The 24,680-nt window shown below is 42.0% G+C and overlaps 1 protein-coding gene across 4 annotated transcripts in view; it reads left to right on the forward strand.

Annotated features, from left to right (window-relative positions):
• KCND3 (potassium voltage-gated channel subfamily D member 3) overlaps positions 1–24,680 on the forward strand; it is a 133,807-nt gene that overhangs the window by 76,422 nt on the left and 32,705 nt on the right. For all 4 annotated transcript variants that reach the window (XM_076357716.1, XM_076357717.1, XM_076357715.1 and 1 more), the window contains one exon: positions 20,972–21,134. In XM_076357716.1, the coding sequence (XP_076213831.1) occupies positions 20,972–21,134 (163 nt within the window). The remainder of the gene's footprint in view (positions 1–20,971; positions 21,135–24,680) is intronic.

Raw genomic sequence — 24,680 nt, forward strand, 5'->3', positions numbered from 1 at the left:
CATTTAACATGGGCTTTACCTGCCTTGCTGGATTATTCAAAGTGTCTTCCAGGATAGCTAATAACGGCCTTTTGTTGCTTGGTGAAGGACTTCTTGAAGGAACAACTGCCCTGTGGGGTCAGTGAGCAAACCTGTTTCCTATGAGCATTTGTCACCTCCAGGGCTGGCATGATAAATACATCTAACTGTACATATTTGTTTTGCATCTCAGCCAAACAGATGGCTTGGGAGAACTGAGGGGATATTAAATTAAGCTAAGGTGAACCTTCTGGGAAAATTCAAGGGAACTTAATTGTATAGTACTAACTTTTACCTATTTCTCCCTTTTTATTTGGCAAATACTTATGAGCAAACTCCGCATTTAATGAGGAAGAAAGCCCTGATGAAAGGATTTTTTTTTTTTAACATCTTTAATCTGAATTCCTGTTGGTGCTGCATATTTTCCCACTAGAATGCTTACAGGTGATGAGGTTACCCTGCAATTTTTTACTGATTACACCCCAGGCTAAATTAGATACAGGAGATATATATGTATGTATAAAAACTTCAAGGTAAACACAAAATTTTAAACTCATCAAACAGAGCCCTAATCCCTCTGCAATATGAAAGTGCAAATGTGATGTATCATATGCAATGTATACAGTTTTCTTACAGAACAAAGAGATACGCACACAGACCCTTGTTTTCAATGGCCTCGATCGCTTGAGGCTCTGTCTCTAAATTTGCCCAGGATAAACTGCGGTGCAGAGGTGCAATTTCCAGCAGCGTAAGTCATCGCAGGACTAGGAATAGAATCGAGCCGCTCTCCCTGACCCAGCTCTGGCTAACAGATAAGGTTATATTCTGAACAGACCCACTCCAGCAGGGAATTGCTCAGTCACCTTGAGTCATGTGGGACTTGAGAAGGAACAACCCTTTCTAGTTAATGGAGTGTCTTGTGTAAGGGCTGAAGTCTAATGACAAAGTAATCCACAGGAGGGGTCTGTTAATGGGAGATCGAGCCTTTCGTCTCCAGACTTCTGTTTTAAAACTAAACCGTATTGGTGCAGACTAAAAGTCATCCACTCCTGACAGCTAACTGGTTGCCTCTGAGAAAAGTGTCACAGAATTCTGTATAGGCCACGAACAGACAGATAACCACAGCATCTTATATCAGCATTGATAAATATAGATACTTCTTATATAAGAAGGGACATTCAGCTCATCGATTTTTTAGGAAGATGTTCTCATTGATTTCCAATAGGAAATTCTGATCTTAAATATTGTATAAAATGGCATTTTGATATTATTAATGTCATCTACTGAGTAATATGAAAGCTTAATCAAAGTGTAAATAATGATTATGAAAATACATACTGGACACTGTGTCAGTGCAAAGCCCCTTACATAACGAGCAAGAGAAAACACTAGGGATTAAAGGGAAGGAAGTAATAGCTCCTCGCTTTTAGGCAAGGGTAACTGGGGAGAAAAGAGCTTGCTTAGGCTGTCCAAGGTCACATAAAGAGCCAAGTCACACCCCTTCGAGCCTCTGCCTATTGCTTTATCATCCTGTAGATGACATCTCTGTCTCCTCTACCTACAAATCTCCAGGCAAAAGGAAGCTTAAACTGGAGCGGTAGAAGGTATGGGAAGCTGGCTTTGGGTTAAAGCCCATGCTAGAAATGACAAATGAAAGACAAACGTGAAGTTTATCAACTAAATAAATCTTAAAATAAAAGGATTTAGGAACACTCTAATGATCCCACTGCTTACCTCAAGCTCAAGCTGTGCATATCTTCATTTTATATTTACTGTTATGAAAACATAAACTGGATTACCAGGGCTTAGCGCTTAAGCAGCCAGTTTCATTAGGAAGGCAAGGAACTTTGGCTGTCCAGATATTACAGATGTGATTTAGGCAGGAGAGAGAAAAGACAAGGACCAGGATGTTTTCCTGTTCAAAGCACAACAATTATACCAAATAAATAAAATTAATATCTCAAAACCTTACCAGCTCATATACATAAATCCAAACAAGGCTGGAGGTTCTGAACCGAGCAGCCTTATCCCTAAGGGTGTATGTGAGCTCTGTGAAGTCATTTAGAGTTTTAACATCATTCTCCTGAGGTAATAGGAAACCTGTCACACTCTCACTGAAGGGTAGGGAAATTTTACCACTGTTTTCAGGGGACAATGTTACTATGTGAGATACAATTATTAAGTGTAATGATGGGAATAAGGCTCATTTTACTGGGAAAATTCTGGTTCCACTGAAATCTATAACTGCCCGTCCATTTCAACGGTGAAATGATTTCATTTTAAAAACAAAAACCAAAACCAGCAAGAAAAATTCCCTCCCAACACAACCGCAAGCAGTGGCAGTCAGGGGGTGCACTGGCTGGGTACCTGCAGCAGCCCCCGCAGCAGCCGGAGCCGAGCACAGAGGTGGCCGGTGCGGCCGGGGCTGCGCCGCTGCAGCCAGCAGCCAAGCCACCAGCAGCTGTGACCGGTGAAGCTGCACACTTGAAGTCCCTCTAGGATGAAAACAGAAGTCCTACGGATTCAAGGTATTACAGTTTATTTTCACTGCAGTGAAAGGGTCTGCAGCAGTGCACAGCGAACAAATGCAAAATTTAAAGACTGTTTCATTCAGATTTATACCCAGATTTACTACTTATTAGGCTTATCATACCCCACATACTCAGCCACACTTGTACAGCCCTACTTTAATTGCATAGCTTTAACTGCATTGCTTTTCCGTTTGCTTCACTGGATTTAAAGTAATACTAAAAACCACGTTCCCTATGCTACAGCTATTCTGAACTGAAGTGGCTCAGCAGTCTGGGGAAGGGCGTCTTCCATTCCTCTTGCCTGTCTTCCTCAAAATAAAGCAACGGTTTGTACCCCTAAGAAATGGTCAAATGTGAGATATTTTTAGAAGATATTTTTGATCCAGCACTGGATAGAAGAGGGCTGAAATCTCACTGCTCCTGTTTTAGATTTGCAGGGGCTTAACTGCCCCCTGAATACAAAAGGAGCAAAACACAGCTTAAAATGTGCAAAAGTCAAAGGAAATCCGTGTACTGAATCCAATCAGCTTAAAGGTCAGCCACAGATTTTCCTAAATCAGGATGAGTTAAAAATCTGGTTTGTTTCCCATTTATGCAAGATCTAGCAAAAAAACCATCCGAAGAAACAAACCTATGGCACGCAGTTTTCCCTTACCTGATTCCCTGGCCAATCTGGTAAGAACTGTCTGTAACTTATGTCACTTTGTATGGCTCTTACAGCTGTCGCACTAATCTGCAGGGAAAAGGTACAGCAGCCTCCTTGCCAGTCACAATATAAAATGTTGACAGATCCAAATGGCATGCTGCACTGCTTTTGCAGAACATACTGCGAGACATTTGAATTCTGACATCTCTCCTTTTTCTATGGGAAAGACAAGAATAAGAATGCATGCTGCAGATCTGGGCTCCTGGTTGTTTGTTTTAGGGTTTTTATGTTTTGTTTTGGCTTGGTTTTGTTTGCTTGTTTAGTCCAAAATAACATTGGGAAATGAGCCTGCTGCGTATCACTCCCATAGATAAATTCAAATAATGTTATCATCTGCGGTGGTTTGTACCTGGAGGAAGGATGGTGAATCAGTAATTGCAAGGCAACGAATTCATAGTCAAGTGTTTTTATGAAGGCATCAACTCAGACTCAGCATTCGAGGTGTCCTATCTGCAGGGAAAAGCTCAGCTTTTCAAGGCGCGTATGTAGCAACAATCACAAGCAGCAAATTCAGAAACGCTCGCTTTTCTCCAGGCATCTCCCTGGAATATCTTAGAGAAAATAAAGACTGAGGGGAAAACACAATGTGCCTTAACTACCTGTACTAATCTGGAAAGGAGAGGAAAGAGGCTTCTTCACAGCAGATGTGGGAATGAAGTAACAGATGATGGTTTGAATCTCAGATTGTGCAAATAATGGAGAAAAATCTTCTAAGACAGAAAGGAAATTAGAAAATAAAATCTGCTGACAGGGAAGCTGTGAATTTACCAACTCTGCAAGCAGTGACGGGAAGGGCTAGACAGAGGATTTAGGACTAGACAAAAGATTTACCGGTGGAAACTGCAAAATAATAATTTCACTATGTAGTAGCGATGCCAGAAAATGGACCAGACAACCCAGTTTTTTGTTTTTCCTGAAATACTTACAAATGTGCATAAAGATCTGGCTGCTCAAATGCATAAAATATAAGGAAAAGGACCTGAGGTATCTACAGAGACAAGAACTATCATTCAGCTTCGTCCCAAGGTACAGACCACAAATGATTTATTCTTATAATCTGTTTCTATTCATGCAATACTTAAACGCAGTTAGGGAAACAAAGCAGGGTTTGATTTTGGTGATTGTCCCTTTGTGTACTAATTATTTTTATTAGCAAGTCAATTTTCATCACAAGCTGTCTCTTTTCTCATCTGGGAGAAACATATTTATAAGGCCAAAAGTTCAGAATCAACTTTCTGAGCATTACCAGAGAAGAAGAACATCTATATAATACTATATAATCCTGCAGCAAATACATTAGAATTCAGACTGTATGTAAAGCGCACACGCATACACACGGTCAGTCATATGTGGTGCTATCAGAACCTGCCCGTGACACACGACGGGGAGGGCAGGAGAGGTTTCTGTACTAATGAATGGACAAGCGAGCAGACACTTCAGGAGACGCTGCCCAGTCCCAGTAGAGTTGGGTGGGACGGGCAGATTCCTGCAAGGCTCCGTGGAAGCAGCCCCTGGCTGGGGGGTTTCGGAGCTCAGGGTCACCCGTCCCAAAGCCTCCCTAAATCACACGTGGGACGACACCGTTCCGGTTCCACCGCAGCTGACCAGAGTTTTTCTGCAGCTCCAGAAAAACATGGCCAGCATTTCTAGTTGGTCAGCAATCCTTCGGCATCTTCAGAGGTAGGTAAACACAGGAGAGCGTGCTCCCCTGCTCCGCTCCATACCTCACCCCAGCCCTCAGCACAGCCCCACTCCCGCTGTCACAGCGCTCGGCAGAGCTCTGCTAGCCGATGTCCTGCTGGGGACGTTTCCCCTTGCAGCCGGGCAGGGGGCTTGCTTTGCGTCGCTACACGCGCTGCCTGGGCTGGGAAACTTGTCCCCGTTTTCTAATCCGATGTGATGCTCGGAGCGACAACATGGCTGGTGCTGCTGACTTTTCAAATTGCACAAGAGGGAATTTTACGCTTTGGCAAACTGCCTACCTGAATTCTGGAGGAGTGAAAAAGGAGAAAACAAGTTTTGACTAGTAACATGTAAGGTGACACTATCAATCACTGGCAAACTTCGACAACTCCAGTTAATTTTTGCTCAGAATGATTAAATACTCCACTGGCGAAGAAAATAACAGGGAGTTTCATGCAGGGCTATTTTTCTTCTTGTTTTTCTTTCTATTTGGAAGAAAAATCATGTTAAATCTGCAGTGGTTTTAATCAAATACAGACAAGGGAAATTGAACTATGCACAAACAAGCCTATGTTTTCAATTGGCTTTTGTTGCTTTCACTTAGAAGTTTACAATTTGGATTATTTTTTTCCCTAACAAAAATCCAAAACATTTCAAGAGAAACTGATATTTGTGAGCATGTTCCTTTAGTCTGCCTTTGAAGAAAGAGGAGTCTGAAATAGAATAGAATTATTCAACCAGCTCTAGACTCAGAACACTTCCCTGGAGGCGTAGATCTGGCAGCATGTAGGTGAACTTGATTTCTTACTCAGAAAAATTATCTATGTGTTATTAATATTAACACATGCTTAGAGGAACAAATGGATAAGATATTCTAAAATACAGATAAAGATGGATGCTAGAGCCTGAACTCCTGGCACTCCAAGTGAAGAGGGCCAACCAGCGAGGGGCAGTGAAGAGGAAAGGTGTCAGACAGACAGTTTATGACTTCCAGGTGACCACTTAGACTGAAGCTCATGGTACCAACCATCATTGGAAGGGACGCTGCATTTCTTCACATCCCATTTCTGCACTGGAAAGCAGCTTGTGGGTACCTGTGTCTGTGCAATCCTGTAATCGCACAGAGAACAAGCAAGCACAGTGTGTGCTGGTATTCTCGGCAGGATCATTGTCTTCAGAGTCCTGCCAGGCTAGCTTTATACTGCCACCCATCTCGTCAACTGCTATAACAATGACCAAAGAGTGCAACTGGTTTCTGCTACAAGTTTAGACTCATCCATAAGCTGCTTTGGAACCTGCAACAGACATATCCACACGTACGATAGAAGAGTCTGTACGTCTGTAACGTATGAATCCATGAGACACTCCCTATCCATAAGACCTGCAGCTCACCAAGAGTAAATCCTCTCAGACAGTCTAAAAGATGCTGTTGTGCCTTCATGGTGGCTGTTCTCAAAGGAAGCAGAATAAAATCACGGGATCATTCAGAGCAGGTTCGTAGCATTGGCCTTCCTTTTGGAAAAAACTATATAAGAAAGGAAATAAAGATTCTCTGATTTGTCTGTCATACACAATAGAATAAATTTTGTATTGCAGTGTGGTGTTTAAAACTCACCATTTTTTTTAAATAAAGCACTATTAAAAGAAGATAAAAGAGGTAAAAGAAGATAAAACAGTAGCTAGCGTAAGAAAAAGCTATTTGTTTTCACTGTCTCCTGTGACAGCCTTTTTCTGTCCTGCACTAAGTAGGTTCACAGAGGGGCACCTGTATTTCTTGGGGTTTTATTATTTATTTTCTGCTATACAGAGTCACGAAATGAGAGGAAAAAAGTTATTTCAAGGCTTCCAAAAAATCAGAATTTATTCATAGAAAAGAAAGCAGTAGGAACACAGTTATGAGCAAGGAACGCTGAAGTCATCTAGCTTGTAATAAAGTCTATAGCTAACCAGCCACAGGTGCTCTTTACATCCCAGGAGCAAATGAGAGTATGATTGACAGGGATACGATAATGGTTCTGCAACCATAATACAGTCTTTCTGGAGTACAGGTTTGCACCTGCTCAAAGATCAGCCATTAATATTTATTTAAACAAGACCATTAAAAAGGAGCGGGGGGTGGAGAAGAAATCATTAAGTATCTAAACCAAGGTAGAACAAAGCACGCCCACACCAAACGACAGTCTTCTGCATTGCAGAGGAAACACCCCAGCTTTGGTGAGCAGAGCTAGGCACAGGTTCTGGATACGATTTTTCATGGTATATAATGTTCAGACTGTGCTTCTGCTGCAGCGTAAACCTGTTCCTACTGGCGAGGCTGCTTGCTGCTTGACGTGATCTAAAATCAGAGTGGATTTCAGAGTCATATATAGTGTCTATGGCCAGATTTACAAATTTATTTAGGTGTGTAAAGATGCAAATAGCATTAGGTCTGCACCAGTGCTTCAGTGATCCCTCTTATGAGCCCAATTAACTTTGTAAATCTAACCCTACGTCAATCCTAATTTTGCTCACAAGTCAGGTGAGTCTGTGGATGAGAACACAGCCACCAGAAGTCAGGCAATGCAAGGCTGAAAGGACATAATCAAGCACAACCTGCTTGCTGCACGTGAAAGCATTGAAATACATATCCACAAGTCTTCAATTCACCCTGATTCTGCTTCGCTTAGCAGTAAAGGCTGAGACAGTCTGCACTACAAATACATTCCTCCTGGTTCCTCAGCATCAGAGCTCGTGCACTCTAAAAGAGATCCAGAAACCTGTGCTGCCTTCCCACCCTGACACGGTTGTACAACATTCGCAATATTATTTGTGATTTTACTGAAGGGCAATAAAGAAAACACCTTTCAAATCTTTCTGATCTCAGTAATATCCTGTACTCACCAAGTCATCCTTCAAGGACCAGTTCCACATTTGAATTTCCGGATTGCCTTTCAACCCATTATTACAAGGATTTGTCTCTTAGGTTTCCAGGACTCCAGTAGCCTGCACTGAAATAGTTTCTGCAGAGCTTATAAGTACTCTCTGCAACATGATCACTTTGATGCTCTTGTAATTCTTCCTATCACTGAAATATGTCTTTCATTTACAATGTATGCCTGATCCAAATAAATTCTTAATTCCTTCCGTATGTCACCGTCTGATGACAAATGCCGCATTATTAGATCACTTCCCCTTGGAAGGGACAGAAGTGTTTATCTAGGTAACATCCAGCCCTTGGATAGCATTTTACATCTGCAGGAAAAGGAAGCATTAATCAGATAGGTCTAAAACTAACTGGAATTTGCATGCAACTTTCCATTGCCTTGAACGAAGTGAGTTTCTGACATCACTATTTAAAAAAATATATATTTGTGAAATTGTGTTTCTTAGGGTCCGTATTTTATGGATAGAGATAATAGGATGTAGAGAGAAGTGTACAGCTCGCGTTATTTTTTAGACATGAGATATACCTTTCACTTGTGCCACGTCTCTCATTCCCATGAATCTGACATACTTTATGCACTTCTCTATTTGATCATAATTGCTAGACTGTTGAAATAGAACTTTTGATCAGGAAAGGTAATTCTATGCAAATTTACAGAATTACAGCTATTCTTAAATATAAAATATTTCAAACTATTATTTAAAAAGGAGCTTAGCTGTTTAAATATAATTAAAGGAATCAAGCTTCTAATGAGATGATCAAGTTAAAACAACTTTACTCTTCCAATAAACCAGTCAAAAAGCCATTCTATAGGAACTGTGAGAAAGGGGTTAGTTGTGCACCGGTGTGTTACTGTACCTAGTACAGAAGTGCAGCTACCTCCACACAGAGGCAAAACTTCAAATCCTGTAGCAAGAAAAACACTGCACGAGGAGAACTGCCTCCAGATTGAGAGCATTCACCATTTTTTTTTACTGCAAGGGTGACTGAGCACTGGAACAGCTTGCCCACAGAGATCGTGGAGCCTCCAACCTTGGAGACATCGAAAACCTGATTGCCACAGCCCTGAGCAACCTCCTCTGGGTGACCCTGCTCTGAGCAGGGGTTAGACTAGATGGTCTCCAGAGGACCCTTCCAACCTCGGCCACTCTGCGATTCCGTGATTTAGCTATATATCCAGAGCAGACTTTTTCTAAATCTGTTGTCATGAACACGATGGAGGGAACTGGCCAGGGCTCCAATGATTTTGTCCCTCTCTGCTCATCCCTGCAGAAAGGCTATAGGAACTTTACAGGCATTGCATGGCATTCCTCTCTCAGAAAGCTTTTAGAGTGTGAATCAATTATATATGCAGCTTCCAGTGCATCTTCTGACCAGTACAGAGATGCCTGGGATGTGTAATACTCCATTACAACTTACTCCTTTTTCTTCTGCTCAATTCTTCAACTCCTTTGAAACTGCTTCCAATTCCAAGTTCAACTTTTCCAGAATCTGAGGCTTTCAAAAAGCCAATTCTTAAAAAGCTAATTAATTCCCCATAGGCTTTTTTCTTTTTTTTGACTCAGTAAATATTTCTGAGATTGCTTTTTGTATAATCAGTGTTAGCAGCTCATTAAAATGCACAGTATGTGTATCATTTTGAATGTGACATGGCTCAGCATGGACACTCAAGCTGCTTAAAAAGACAGAAAAGAAAAAGATGAGGATAAAATGAAAGCAAAACCCAGCATTTCCTTTAAGCTGACACCACAGTTAAGAATTTAAGACAGGGCAGGCAGCCTTCAACCCAGCTATTCGGTGAAAAGCCTAACTGGTCAACGCACCGACTGCCCTCTCCAGCCTGTATGTTTTCTGAAAAGATTTCTTTTACAGAGAGCTTTAAGGTGCTAAAATAGATGGATTCTGCTATCAGGTAATTGTATAAGGTTTTCACTCCAAGTAATAGGAGGATTCTTCCTGAATTGATAATGAATGAAGTAATTTAAAAGGCCTTTAGTGTGTGCAGCCAGAAATAAATAACGCCTTAATCTGGGACATTTTATTTTCCATTAAAACAAACACTTTTTAAAAAGCGTGTGTTATTGAGAAGAGCAGCACTCAGTTGCTAACGTGCCAGATGCCTGTATCAGACGACGCTCAGATGGACAATAATACTCAGGACTTTTTCCTAATATTTCCTGAGTATTGTTGATGCTCGACGGCTGTAGAAAACACGAAGGTTAAAAATACTACTTTGGGTCACAATGAGAAAACCCAAGACGAAGGGCTCGCTCGGTAGCGGGTGGCTACAAAGCTGCCATTTCACTTTAATTGGCCTTATTTCAGTTGGAGTGTGCTCTGTTAGATAAAATACACCTCTGTTCATTCACAGACAAATTATAATGACTGACGTACTAGTGCAATGATAACAATGCTAAATCATAAACTAATTAGTAACTGTGTGTACAGTAACTTCTTTAAGCATGTTATAATCACAAGCTGTTAGGCAAGACACCTCTGAGCATCAGAACTGACGTCGCAGACTTCCCCTTGCCTGCATGCAGGGAGCAGCCGTACAGCTGAGGTTAATTGAAATTAAATAAATAAATAGACAAGAAATCAGAGCACAGTGCCTCGTTACGACTCGTACACGTGCCACAGCTCTATGGTTTAAGGGCCAAAGAGAACCCGCGGGTGGTGACTGCCCCGAACCACCGCAAGGGCTAATTCTTATAAATGGATTTGAGTCTTAGTGCCCACATTAGAGTTTAAATTAAATTAAATATTGACCGAGGATGAACTTGCTGTCAGGTTCAGGGTGAAAAGCTTCAATTACCAAGGAAGCAGAAGTCCTTGAAAATAGTATCATACTTTCACCTTTACAGGGAAAAAAAAAACCACAATATGGAGATACGCAGCAAATGATGGGCTTTTTGTCGGAAAAGAAAGAAAGAATTAAATGGATTTTTTTTTGCTGAGGTATGACAATAAATCCCCACTGTTATGGTAAACCAGCGAGCTTTTCCTCAACTGATAATGGCGAGCTGAAGGGCTAAACAGTAACTTGTTGTGAACATATATGCATTTTTCAGTTCCGCTGACAATAGACCCACTTCGAGCAAGAGACTGCTCTAGAGACCCAGAGAGGCCCCTGACGCTGCCATTACCATGAGTCTATGAATTTGCACCTTAGAATAGAAAAAAAAAACAAAACAAAATAAAACAAGAACTTTCCTGGTTCAGGGAACCGAGGACCTTTGCAATTTTCCAAACATAAGTGTAGGAGATGGATTCTGATTCTTTTCTTGTTGGACTCTTCTCATTATTCTGCAACTTGATGCACAACACACACAGACTTCCAATGTGGGATCACTGTTGCTGGAGGGTTTGAGGTGCATCAAAATGTAGCAGTTGCTCTTCACCTGAAATTCTCTAGTGCAGAGAACTTCAGAATAGCATGAAATTACCACCACCACCCACTGGTCCTGGAGTCCATTGAAATGTTTCCTCTTTACAGTCGTCTTCTGCTCAGAAAAATAACAGCCCAGGTAACAACTTTGGTGTTTCCTGCTAAGTCTTCTCAATAAATTCCAAATCAAAAGTAACTCTGTCAATTGGAGAAAGGTCTGTCTAACCAAAAATGCTGTTAAGTTCAGCAGGCTCACAAAAAAAACCAAAAAAAAACCCCAAAACCTAAGAAAGCTTTTTCTGCTTCATCTATCACTACCAAAACTGAGATTTGAGGATCAAAAACTTAGATGACAACATAGCTGCTTGGTGATGCATGAAGCAAAAGAAAACCGAGATCACTGTTTGCTAGATATATCAGCTTTGCAAGAACTAAAAGGAATAGAGCTTCCTCTGAAAAGCTGAGTGAATAAACATTAGGAATAAAAGACAGTAAGGTGTGGAGGTTAAGACTGGAGGTATTTTCTGCAAAGTGAAATTCAGCTTTTCTTACATTGATTCTACATTGAAGTCAATTCTTCTTTTTCTCTGAATAACTGTTAAATCAACAGTTTAAATTTTCTTTTTTTTTTTTGTGAAAAACTAGTTAATGCTTTATTAAGTGATCATAGAGAAACCTGAGATATCATTAAAAAAAAAGAACACATCTATTTTTCTTTAGTGAGATGTGTATGACATAGTAAATTGCTATTTCTGTTAAGCAGTAGACAATTACCCTGCATGTCATTTCTGAGTTATACAGACCAGCGGAATGTTCCAGATTTCAGTCCCTACTTTTGTTACCTGCTACTGTGACAGTGACAGCCAAGGATCAAGGCAGACAGTCCACATCTACCATTAAGGGAGAGCAAACAGGAGGTCTCTGACACTATCTCTAAAAATGCATTTGCTGGCAGAGCTGAAATGCAAGCAGTTCTCCATTCAGAGAAATGTAATTTCTAGCAGTAGTTTGAGGGGAAAGGGAGAGGAGTAATGACAGTGCATTAGCTTGGGTTTGCCAAATGCAAAGAACAAACATTCATCTTAGTACCATTAAAAAAAAAAAATTGGAACAAGCATGTTATCATCTTTTCAGTGAACAGGAATTAAGCATGTGCTTAATATTAAGCAAGGGCTGAAACAATGTGCTGAACTGGGACCACTGTGTTAACTGGTACAGGTTCCCCTTTTGCTTTGAATAATCCCTGTCGGCTACAACGGAGAAAGATTTCTAGCAGTTGGCACACATTCGAAAATGATGAAGAGCAAAGAAATCTCTGACTGAAAGTCTCAGATATGGTGCAAGTCACAGTTTGCAGAGGCGATGAAATTACAGAACCTGAGTCAGGTGGATGACAGCATTTGTGTGGAAAGGATTATTAGTGTGAAAGGTATTAATAGAGGATATGCAAAGAGGCTCTCCTCTCAGCATTCCTGTGACTGAAGCAGAAGATAAAGTTTCTTGTGTTCCCGTGAAGAAAACCGTTCCCATCCTGCTGCGGCTCCAGTCCAGCCCGCGGGACTTCAGGAAGCGACATTCACGGTCGCCCCATCTCTTACACCAAAACAGGTTTGCAAAGCACAGGTCTCCTTGCAGGAAGGAGGGTGCTCGCACTCCCATTGTAATCCCTTTCTCAAAGGTCTCTAATAATATTTCTTCCCCTCCTCCTTTTAATGAATGGTAATAGAGAACACTTGATTAGAAGCCTTTCATCATTTAAGGACTAGGGGCTTTAGCTTTCTGACCTACTTTCCTTGCCAATGAAATTCCATTTTTAGCTTCAACTCAAGGTCTGAATGTTACCCAAATTCAGACCATCTGTTTTAACTGCCTACAGGCTGAGAAGTTGATCCAAGCCAGGAAGAATAAATGGAACCAGTGTGTGCATATATTAAGTATTCTCCACCCTCAGTGTATTAAATAACCTACTCAGTTTATTCCTAAGTCTACATAAACATTCCTGTTTCTTTGGGCAGTGCCTGCTGTTGTTGTAAGGAATATTTATGCTACCAGTTGCTCCCAGAGACCTTCAGCTAGGTCACCTTTCTTGTACAAGTACAGGAATGAGCAGGCTACAACTGACCCCAAGTCCATCTAATCCCTTAATTTGGCTTTGGTGAGGGTTAGTACGGGCTACCCAGAAGAGGTACAGATCCCCCCTAAGCCAGTCATCAGGGATAACCTGCTTCTCTTTCTAATTCTCACTCTTAGAGAAGCAACAGAACTTGCACCTCCTCAGTCATCCTTTTTCATCCCAGGTGATGCAACTACATGGTCTCGGTGTTAATAAAAAGACAGCTGACCGTCCTTTTGTGAATCTCTAGCAAATTCCCCACAGTATCTTGAAACAGTGAGTTCCAATGAGATAATTTCTTGCGCTGTACAGAAATCCCTCTCAGTTTTAAATGTCCTATCTTCCCATTTCACTGCACATTCACTTCTGTTAGTATGAGAAAAGGGCCTAACAGCATCAGACCTTTCTTCAGGATTTCAGATACATCTCTGAGTCCTTTTGTTATGCAAAACTCAGTAACAAATATGAATTTATAAACCATAACAAAATAAAAAGGCAACATTACTTGGAAAATCCCTACTAAGTAACTGCTGACCACAGCTTTACAAAAAATCAAAATTAATCTGAGTACTGAAGATAAGCTTCTGCTGCTAGCACTGATATACATCTACAGCACTCATTCCTCGCAGCTTGGCTGATGGATGTAATTTCAGCAGAATATCTAGGGAGGATGAGAGCATCCATGAAAACATTAACAAATAAAATGTGCCAGGGAAAAAGAAAACAGCAACGTAAAACCAAGCCAGATATTGCAGAAGTTGAATACCCAGCTGGGGAGCTGCCCAGCTCAAAACAAGGCAGAAAATAAGTATATTTAATGTAAAAGAATCCTAGCATGAAATAGGCTCTGTACTTCCCCGGACACAGCTGATGTGCTGTTCCAGTCTGTCATTTGACAGCCTGTTTATAGACTCCCTTGCTTCAAAGCCATTATGGCTCTGTTTACAGCACCCTCTTTCAGGAGGCACCACAAGCCTCACGTGTCAGGTTTCTCAGGCATTGATCAGTCCATCCCGTTCCTTCTAGGATTAGTATATTTAAAAAGCTGACATTAACATGCCAGACTGTCCTTATGGACATGGACTACTGAGTCTGTGTCTGCAAAACACTTTCAAAAAACTTCTCCTATCTTTTCAAAATATCATGCCAGCATTAACTAATTATTCCTCACAACACTTGTCCAGGACAGCTCTGAAAATATTTTGATCTCCCTTACAGACATGGAAAAAATCACATAGAAAGCGGACCTGAGGCCATAAAACGAGCCCATGGCAAAGTCAGCTTTCAGACCTCAGGAGCGCTCCATCGTTGGTTCTGTGTCGCATGTCTGCATTCAATCCATCAGACGATATCACTGCCTCAGTAGCTCCAGAGCCCTCCTCCCACCGTCCCAGTACACAGGAATTAATACATCACGTGTGAAAGTTTGTACGCCTCTGCCGAGAAAGGCAACAGCATCTTTGCATACCTGGAGGTATGAATACGTGACGGGATAAAACCCAGCCGGGCAGGAAAACGGCACACGTGAGCAGCAGCTAGCTGTGCTCCGGAGAGCTGTGGTTTTTGATGGGGTAATTCCAGCAAGGCAGGTGAAACAGCTAATGTGGCAGAGGAACCGTGAGCCAAACCCTAAACAAAAGATCTAACTATCCCCAGCCCCCGTACCATAGCTGTTAATTCCCCGTTCATTCGTCATGTGCAAAAACAAGAAAAGAATGAGTAACATTTGCTTTTGTTTTCATGGTATCATTGGAAGTGACATGATCATTATTTCACTGGAGGTTCAAAGCAGCATTACCATGATTACGTTGGACTTGCACCTATTAAATGGAGGGACAGGAGCTCCTCTGAGCTGTCAAATGCAACATACGCGGTCTTGCAATGCAACTGAAACATTCTAGCTGAATTTTAGATATTTTTTTCTCTTTTGTGCAAATCAAAACATTCCATAGCGATTTACTTACAGTATAAAAAAAGGATCTCTTGCACCTGGAAAGCTACATGCTAATTCCATGCTTTATTCTATCTCTTTCATGCAAAAGGCTTTCAAAATCATATCCTATTGTACGGTACATAATGTTATTATTCTGTCCTTATTGTCCTAAAAGCAGAAGCTTACAGGCTGGAGTGAAATCTTCTTTTGACTCTACTGTGCTGGACAAAAGGTTAGAGAGATAAAGAAGCTCTCAAAGAGCTGTTAATGCCACTGTGAGGCAGAAATACTAAATCATTTGAAGCAGCATTGTTTCTGTTTCCATCCTCCATGAGATATTTCAGCTTTTATAGGATGTGTGTGAAAACCACAAGGTTTTGCACCACTAGGCAGGAAATGTCCCTTGACTGCTTAAACATAGCGACCAGAAAAAGCACAGTCCTCTTCTGACCGTTTGATCCACGAGCCAGCTGTCCCCACGTTCTTGTGTCGGCTCTGCGACCTTAACCAAATCATCTGGGGGCACAGGAGCGTGCACCAGGACTCCCTGAGCGTGCTGCTCTGTGGGGCTTGACTGCCCTCCCTTGAGCCAGCTCTGGAGAAGAGGAGGGGTGTCGGACCTGACGCTCTGTCCAAAGACAGGTCTTTTACTGGTAAGAAGGAAGGTGTTGAGATACAGGTTTATCAATTTTCAATTGCACTCTTATCTCCTCTGCCTCTAGAGAAACCAATGGAAACAATAGCTATGCAATAATGGTAGTTTATGAACCGTACGCCCCTCCTCAGGTGCATGCCTTATACCGGCTGAAAAGTTGGCACATAAAAAGGCTGCTGGAAAAGAGCATCCTCTGAAAAGCCGTTTCCCTGTCCCCACAGAGTTGTTACTGCTGTAGCACCTTCCAATGTCCCTACGCCATAGGATCTTCCAGCTTTTTTACTACAATTCCCCATTTATAGGGCTGTGAGTGTTGCACAGAGAGCTAGGATCATCAGAGATGCTGCTGAGAGTCTATTTTTAGAGTGAGTCATTTGATGAGCTGTTCAGCACCTTATTTATTGCTGTCTCCAGCTGAAGGAGCTAAGCACTGTCCAGACACCTCTACTGCTAAAACCAGAACTCGGAAGCAGTGACCTCTATTTGACAGCATTTTCTGTACTGACAGAGAGAAAAACAACAGCACGTTATGCTGTCAAGGCTAATAGCTGCTAATTAGGGTGAGTGATATATGACCCCTTTTATATCCAAAGAACACAGAAGTCACAGTACAAATAAAAATAGATGTTGAAATTCTGCATTTACAGTCTTTTCCAGTCTAAAGAGTGACCACTTAAAAGTAACATCCTATTTTGGTTTTTTCCTGGTTTGTCTGTTTAAGGCTTTACTTGAACCTTACATTATTTGTCCAGTGGGTAGAAGTCTCAGCGTTCACAGTGTTTCCTTGGTAGGAAATGGGGCTTTGAAGGGACAGCGGGAGAAGAAAAGGGGACAAACCGAAGCTATGTCGCTGGAAACACGGGACACATGCGTAGAGGCTCCAGAATCACCATCGGTGTGCAGAGCACTGAAGGGACTGCAGCAGCAAGGGCAGCTCCTCCCAAAGGTTGCACGCCTTCGCACGCCCCAGTGCTCGTCTGGCAGCAGGGGTATCTCACCGAGCACAGCCAGTAAGCAGAGCAATGAATTCAGCAACTGAAAACTGGCTGAATCTGTTGCCATCTAACCGGATTCCTGGCAAAATAAATAGAAAAGATGTTTCTCTCTAGGCATGGTCCACATCTAACCTAGCCGATGCTCAGCATTTATCCCTGGACAAGCCTGGAGCCACGTGCAGGCTGTGTTTACTCCAGACTTCTGTACAACTGCTTTGCATTATTAATATTTGTAACGCAGTAGCACTTAGGGGTCACTGCTGGGTGTTGGGTATATTCAGAACATGGGGCAGCTCCTGCTCTGAAGAACCTAGCACCTACCTAACCAAGCAGGCAAAGAATCAGTAACCAATTGCCATTTCATAAATGGGGAACTGAGGTACAGAAAGCTGAAATGATTTACTAGAGGTCACATTAAAAGTCTACTGAATTTGCAGCCTCCCGTTTTTTTATTACAGGCTCAAACATTCTGTTAGACCCTCTGAATGTTAATCATTACCTAACTCTTCTATCTTCTTGCTGCTCTAATGAGATTATTGATGAATTACTTAAAATGCACTTTCTGTAGAAGAAATTTTTTAGGTGACAAGTTGCCTTTTACTAAACAAATTAATGGGAAAGTTGAGTTCTCTCATTCCAGTCTGGGGAAAAGAAGTTTGGGGTTTAAAATGCCCAATTAGTACTAACTGAAATCCGATATCTGAGATTATTTGGCACTGTGTCTGTTATAAATATGCCACGCGGCCATTAGTACCTTGTGGTACCATCAGGACAAAAATAGTCACTCCAGCGATTAATATTGCAGTAGCTGCGTATGTCAATATAGGAGTAGAACAATTGCAACTTTATAGGTTCATTCCAAACCCCATCAAACTCAAAGGGAGGCCTCTCATTAAGTGCAAGGGGATCTAGATCAAGCTCTCCTGAGGCATAGCTGGGTTTTGCTCTGATCAAAAAGCTATGACATTTCCAAACATCAGTATCGCTCACATTGCAGGTCAGCCCAGTAAAGCCAGAAAACATGGCTGGAAGTACGCGACATGCCATGCAAACCCGGAGGGACAAATCTAACAGCGTTCTCTCCGCAGATAACTCTGCGGTAGATCCAGAAGTCAGTGTTACAGGTTTTAGGTCTTGTTCCTGTGCAGCCTGCTCCAGCTAGTGCAAAATTTCTCATTGCAGTATCTCTCACAATAGTTTTGCAAATGAAGTTCTACATCTCCCCAGCAAAATCCTCTGCGTTCCAAGACATCTTTCCTGATGGTGTTTTAAAGCACCTTCTCTGAAGTCCCAAGTAATGAGGTAACTCTCAGTCTGCGTGTAAGAACAAAACTCTACAAGACAGACTGTGAGCCAGACACTTATTATTACACTTTCTACAAATGCACAGAAGGGCTTTCTCTCAGTGCTCCAGGTCACCAAGATCATGTTTGAGGCATATGATTAATTTTCAGCCTTATTGTGTTAAGGGGTGGCAGGAGAAAAGTAAGAAAGATTTTTTTTTAGAACAGTGTTAAATGAGGCAAAGACCTTGTCACTTAGCAAGAGCTTTTAAACTATCCTTGCATAAAGCAGCACCTAAAAAGTTAATAGACATAAATAGCATTTTATTGATTTGAGGTATTTTCTGAGGAGTTTTAATGCAGGTGAAGGCAGGAAAAGGATTCTGCTTGGGATAATTAAGCCTTAGCTAGTGAAGCCTGGAGCATTTACACCAAAAAAAAAAAAAAAACCAAAAAACCACCACCCCCACCCCCCCCCAAACACCAAAAACCGAAAATGCCAAAGAAAAGCTGTCACTTAGCCTGAAACTAAGCCTTTCCTGGGACACAAGTGAGTGTGACAGCCCAGCGGTGATAATCTTTACCCAGCTGCTTGGCCACACTCTCTAGCCACTGAGCCTAGAAAGAGAGCCCATGAGCGACTCCCAGGAGCAAGCAGTTAATGTGTAATGAGTTCTGCTTTTATTCAGAGACACTCATACCAACGAGTTCTTGGATGGGGGAAAGAAGTTCAGCTGATAAAAAAGGTGTTTTGAAATATTTGGTTTTCCCCTTGGACGTAAATTATTCTTAGCACAACTCAATTCCCATAAAAGCTCTTTGTTGGTCATATGCAGACATCAAAGGTAAAAATAAAGCCTCAACTGTAAATCATTTTGCTTTTCAATATTTGCTGCCTCAAACACCAGAACATCCCAAAGAAGAGCACGGAAATCCCAAACACCATCTGATAGCAACTAGGGGCCTCTCCAGATTTCAAGCACCCTGAAACAAGGGATGTCTTCCTTAGGCCCGGATTTTAATTTTAGCATCTTTTCCCTGTCTACTGCGAAACTGCAGCAGGTTGCAGTGCCCATGACCTCTCTTCTACTCCAGGGTGTAGCCAGGTCACATAAACCTGCTTGTAGTGGGATTTCACAGCGTACAATGTGTCCTCCTGAGTCACAGAGGTACTTTGGGAATTCCTGTACCCCGGTGGTTTGTACGTGGTCATTCCAGTATCAGAGATTTTTTTTAAAAAAATCTGTTGTTATTTGGCTGCTTGCTTTTCCCTTTCCTCCAGATGAAAATTAGTTCAATGAATATTGATATTAATATACATTTGCATGCAAGCATGTGATAAATGGCTCACTGAAACAAGGCCTGTAAATCCAGTCAGTGGCTGTGCTAATCGTGTTCCTATCATACTCTAGGGGCATTAGCTACAAACGAGCTTTTTGTTACATGATCAGAACACACTGCAATCCACATCCAGCTTTCTGGATGGGTTTTTATTTGCCTATCAACCATTTGCAGAAGAAAGCATTGTTGAAGCCACTTCTAGAGGGCAAACTGCAGGGGAGGAAGAGCCTCCCATGGAGTTTACCACCGCATCTGCTGAGCGCAGGGCACAACATTTGCATTGCCAACATCTGGTGCTTGCTGGATATCAGAAGTTGTGCTGCGAGACGGGGGAATCGTCAGCGATGGCGCAGTCGGTTAGAATTAAGAGGTCCAATCACCTGGGATGCAACATGGGGGTTGTGTTGGGCCAAACTGTAAATCAGAATTCAAAATTCCCCATTACCTTCACTACAACGCAGCATTCAGTGAGCCAGCGCAGTCAATCATGTGCCCGAGCCCCAGGGCAGTTTCAGTACCGTATGTTCCATGGGGGAATAACAGCCACGCTCCTTCTTAGGGCACTGGTGAGTAGCCACAAGGCAACCGCACGTTGGTTTTCTTTACAGAAGGACAGTATTAAAGCTTAAGCTTAAGTATAAAACTGCTGCAGAAAGCTTTTGCAATATGCGAAGTAAAAACACAAACAGCAAATAAGCACTCAACAGAGTGGTGATTTCTGTCGTGTGGAATCCACAGAACCTAAACCAGCATCATCTTCCATCTGCATAAAATGGATTATTCCATCTCAGTTCTGCTGGTGTTATTTAACATACAAATTACAATTGTTAATGAAGATTGCTGGGTCAAATCCAGTGCAGAGGTTTGTCTGAATAATTTTTCAGCTGGTTTCATATTCCTGACAATTCACCCTTTACTGAATCCAGACTTTGAATGAACCCCAAATTCCTGACTGTACAGATGGCAAGGAAATGCTGGGTTTTGAAACAGAAGTGTAAATCAGTCCTTCTTTCCACCTGGATACAAGGGAATGAAAATATATGAACCTGCTCACAAGCAGATGTACAGTTTTAAGTTTGTTAGAGCTCATCTGCGTGGAGAGGTAGGTACTAAATGAGCGAGGGCGTGAATTTAACGTGCTCAGCAGCTGCCTGAACTGGCACATCTATTCTGCAACAAGAGTGCCTTTCTTTGGCTTAGCTTAATCCATTGCCAAAGCGCGGTGTAATTGCTATCTCTAGGATGACAGCACCACATGAATTGTTGCTTGCACGGTGGATTTCTAAGCTTTAGTGTCCAATCTGGACACTCACGTTGCTGTGCGCTCAGGGAACCTGAGAAGGCTTTTGGTGCACTTGTCTGAAGGAGGGGCTTCCCTTCTTTTTTTTTTGTCCCCCTCTAGTTATGGTGACATGGTGCCCAAGACCATTGCTGGGAAGATATTTGGCTCCATTTGCTCCCTGAGCGGGGTGCTGGTCATTGCTCTGCCCGTTCCAGTCATTGTTTCCAACTTCAGCCGAATTTACCACCAGAACCAGAGAGCCGACAAGCGGAGAGCACAGAAGGTAAGCCATCCCGCGCGGCTGCCTCCTCCGAAAGCTCAGCAGCTGCCGGCAAATCTCAGCCCCTGCTTGTCACCACGGGGCTTGTGAGACACCAGTGACAATTCTGAGCATTGCAGAGGGCAGCCTGCATGCGCCTATCCATCTACCTCCACGTGTAGGCTTACCTTCACACGCAGTTATAACTACCTGTACCCATACAGACACAAGCTAGTTCATTGCACACACTGTGTACTGGCGTATTTTAAACATCAGAAGCAATAGGGCTTTTATTGCTCACCTTTGCTACATGCTAGTCTGAAATAAATATATACATATACACATAAACCCTTAAATCATTAACAGGGGCTGTTTATCCTTCTGGCTGCTTGGTTCCTGTCCTCTCTCTGCCCTGGAGTTTTGAAAACACCCATCCAGAAACATATACTTATCAGCACACATACCCCCTCAAAGCTGCAGACTGTAACATAAACAGAACACTGGGAATACACAAAAAGCCCCTGGAAACTTCAGGGGATTACCGAATATTCCAAAATCTGAACGGTTTTTACCAGCATAATCTTAATGATTCACTGAGAGAGTATAACAGATTTATTATATCTCTCTTTCAGTCTGCTGAATTACACCAAAACCAGTGTCAGGTTTTTACAACAACTGCAAGCTAAAGGTCTGGGTTTTTTTTCTCCCTATGGAATGCTGTTTGCCAGAAATTCAAGGCTCAGGGGACCTGACGGAGAATAGTAGTAGAAAGATGTGCTATTTCTGCTTCAGGCAAGCATCTGGGCCGTGCCTACTTCTTGCATCTCAGGGAGCTGACAGCAGAGAGCTGAGATACAAGACCTACAAAACCACAAAATTTGGCAGTCAAAACACATAAGGAGAGTAGCAGAGAGACAGAATCATGCAGGAATGAGTTGCAGTCTCCATAAGTCATTGCTGGGTTTTACACATACCTGCATGAGGTTTGGCATTGTACACGTGAAACATCAAACTGCAATAATTTCGGGATGTGTTTTTGGGGGAGAGTTGTTTATCTGATTAGTCATACAACATAATATAGATTAAAAAAATCCCTAAAAAGATATCATAATGGAAGTCCACTCAGTACCACACACTGTTCAGTCAGCAGCCGGACAGTGGGAAACCAGTATGGATCATTGCATTCATTTAATGAATTTAAATGATTTGCAGAGTGGGTTGCCTAATGTGAGGCTGCACCCAGGCATAAGGTATCTGGGTTTAACTTGCAACAGGAACATTCTAGGTGTCAGTGCAGGGGAAGGACTGGAGTACCCACGCAGAGGTTTGTTAAGGGGACAGTGTGCAATAGCCCATTTAAATAATTGAAGGCTTTGAGAGAAAGTACTTGTTCTACTGAAGTGGCACATAAACACAGTGAGAGACAGAACCTGCGTTACAGTATCACCTAAGCAGCAGATAAATAGGCAAGACAAATAAACAAACAAGATTTGTGCATAACCATGGATCACGATACAAAGAAGCCCCAGAACCGACTCCAGGTCCGTGCTTTTGGATGAGGCCGTCCTTCTCTCCAGGCAGCATACCCAAGTTTCTTCTTCCGATTCGCTTTTTCCTTTATTTGTTGGACTGCGATCCACTTGGTGACAAGGAAATGTACCGCCACCTTGGATGCTGATATGATTGATTGCAGCTTTTATAAGGTTTGCTGTATTGACACACAGAGTGTATAATTTCCCCCCATTTGAATTTCTAATTCCCTTGATATTGGATGAATTTCTGGGCTAAGAAAGTTTTCTCAAGTCAGAAGTGTGAGTAATTTTCACATGATCATCACTGCATGAATACTAAAGAGAACGAAAGAGACAGAAGCACATTAATGACAGTCTCTCTGGAGATGGTCAGGACATACACAGGGACGTTAAGAATCTGCTTTGATAGTATACTTGTTCCAGCATCATCCTCCAGTGAATTGAATCCCTTCTTCAGAAACAGGGAAGTTTTCGTCATAGTTAAAACTCTGTCCCCATCTAATTAAAGATACAAAGACATTTGCACGGCTTTTTCAAGAAGGTTGGAAAAAGCTCTTTGCACTCTCTCAGTCCTTGAACATGAAGAGCCCACCCGCAGAAGCTCCTTATAAGCAGAGTTTAGAAGACTCAGCTTTGAAGAAAAAACACAGATGTCTTTCCTAAGTTTCTAGTGTGCTAAATAATTTATTTTTCTCTTTTAATTGAAGAGTAAATAGTTTGTAGGGTATGTATTAGTATAAATGCTTTAGAAGAAGTTCTGTTTAGTTCAAGAATCACAATTTTTATACTGTACAATTATAAATCACGATTAGGCTATAGACCATTTTTTTTTTTTTTTATGAACTCAGACTCAAGTTTTCCAATGAGAAATAACAAAGGCAAAAGTACTGTACGAGTGTCAAATTGGCTGGATGTGACACTCAGGGATTTGAAGGTCGGGGTGGGAGTAAACCTGGGCTCTCCAGCACAGCGGGGGTTTCTGAGGGGCTGCACTCCAGAAAACAGGAAAGCGCAGCACAGCCCCAGTGTCCCTCTGGGTTATGATGTGCTCAGTCTTAACTTTGTCTCTTAACTGCTGAGGAGGCATTGGTCTAGCAGGAAGATGTATTTAAAGAGCATGAATAAAATACCGGGAGGTGGCTGTTACTCATCAGCATCTATTCTTCAACTAACTGAGGAGAAATGTTCCTTAAAAAGGAAAAAAAACCCAACCCAAACCAAAACCAAACTACCAGTAATTTAATCACCTTGAAGATAAATTATTCTTTGCCAAAACTGCACTGCAAGAGAATTAATTACAAGGAGATCTGGCAATCTTAATTTATTGTGCTGTGTCATCAAATTCTGTCCTCTGGCATGCTGCGAGGACCAGGTCAATCCGAATGGAAGATGAATTGATCATTTCTGACAAGGTTCATTTTGGTAAAATTGGTTTTTTTTCCCCCCCAAAGACTTTTTTTTTTTTTTCCTTTTTGACTGATGTGCTAAGAATAGACCTTCCTGACTTTGAAACGATGCTGTTCTTTACTGAATGTCACAGCCTTTGGTTTTAAAAGAGAATTTGACACTTAAAAAGGCTTGACAATAGAATGACTTTGTAATTCAGATCATGCTGGAGTCTCTCTCTTGCTGTGTTCAGTTTGCAGCATAGACGCAATGTGAAGAAGGACACAAGTATCTGGTGCTGGTTTGAGGACTACGCCTCCCACTTTTCAACCCTAGAAAGAGAAAGCAGAGGCAGCTACTAACAGCTACTGAAATGCTGCTCTTTTAGCAACAGTAGAAAAAGTTTAACAGTTCATTGTTTAGAAGTTAGAGATTGAGTGAATACAGCCCCAAGCCACAGCGTTATTCCCGCCAGAGCAGGGCAGTAGAGAAATGCACTGCTGAGAGACTGCCAGATAATACAGTAGTGAAAAGAACAGATGTGGCCTTTAGGCTTAGTGCAGCAAAGATCCCCGAAGTGCAGATTGCTCTCCCAAGGTTTACAGGAATGCTGTAGACCTCTGGACTCGGAGACTGGTCAAAAATCCTGCAA

Source organism: Aptenodytes patagonicus, chromosome 22 (assembly GCF_965638725.1).
Source record: "Aptenodytes patagonicus chromosome 22, bAptPat1.pri.cur, whole genome shotgun sequence".
Taxonomy (NCBI): domain Eukaryota; kingdom Metazoa; phylum Chordata; class Aves; order Sphenisciformes; family Spheniscidae; genus Aptenodytes; species Aptenodytes patagonicus.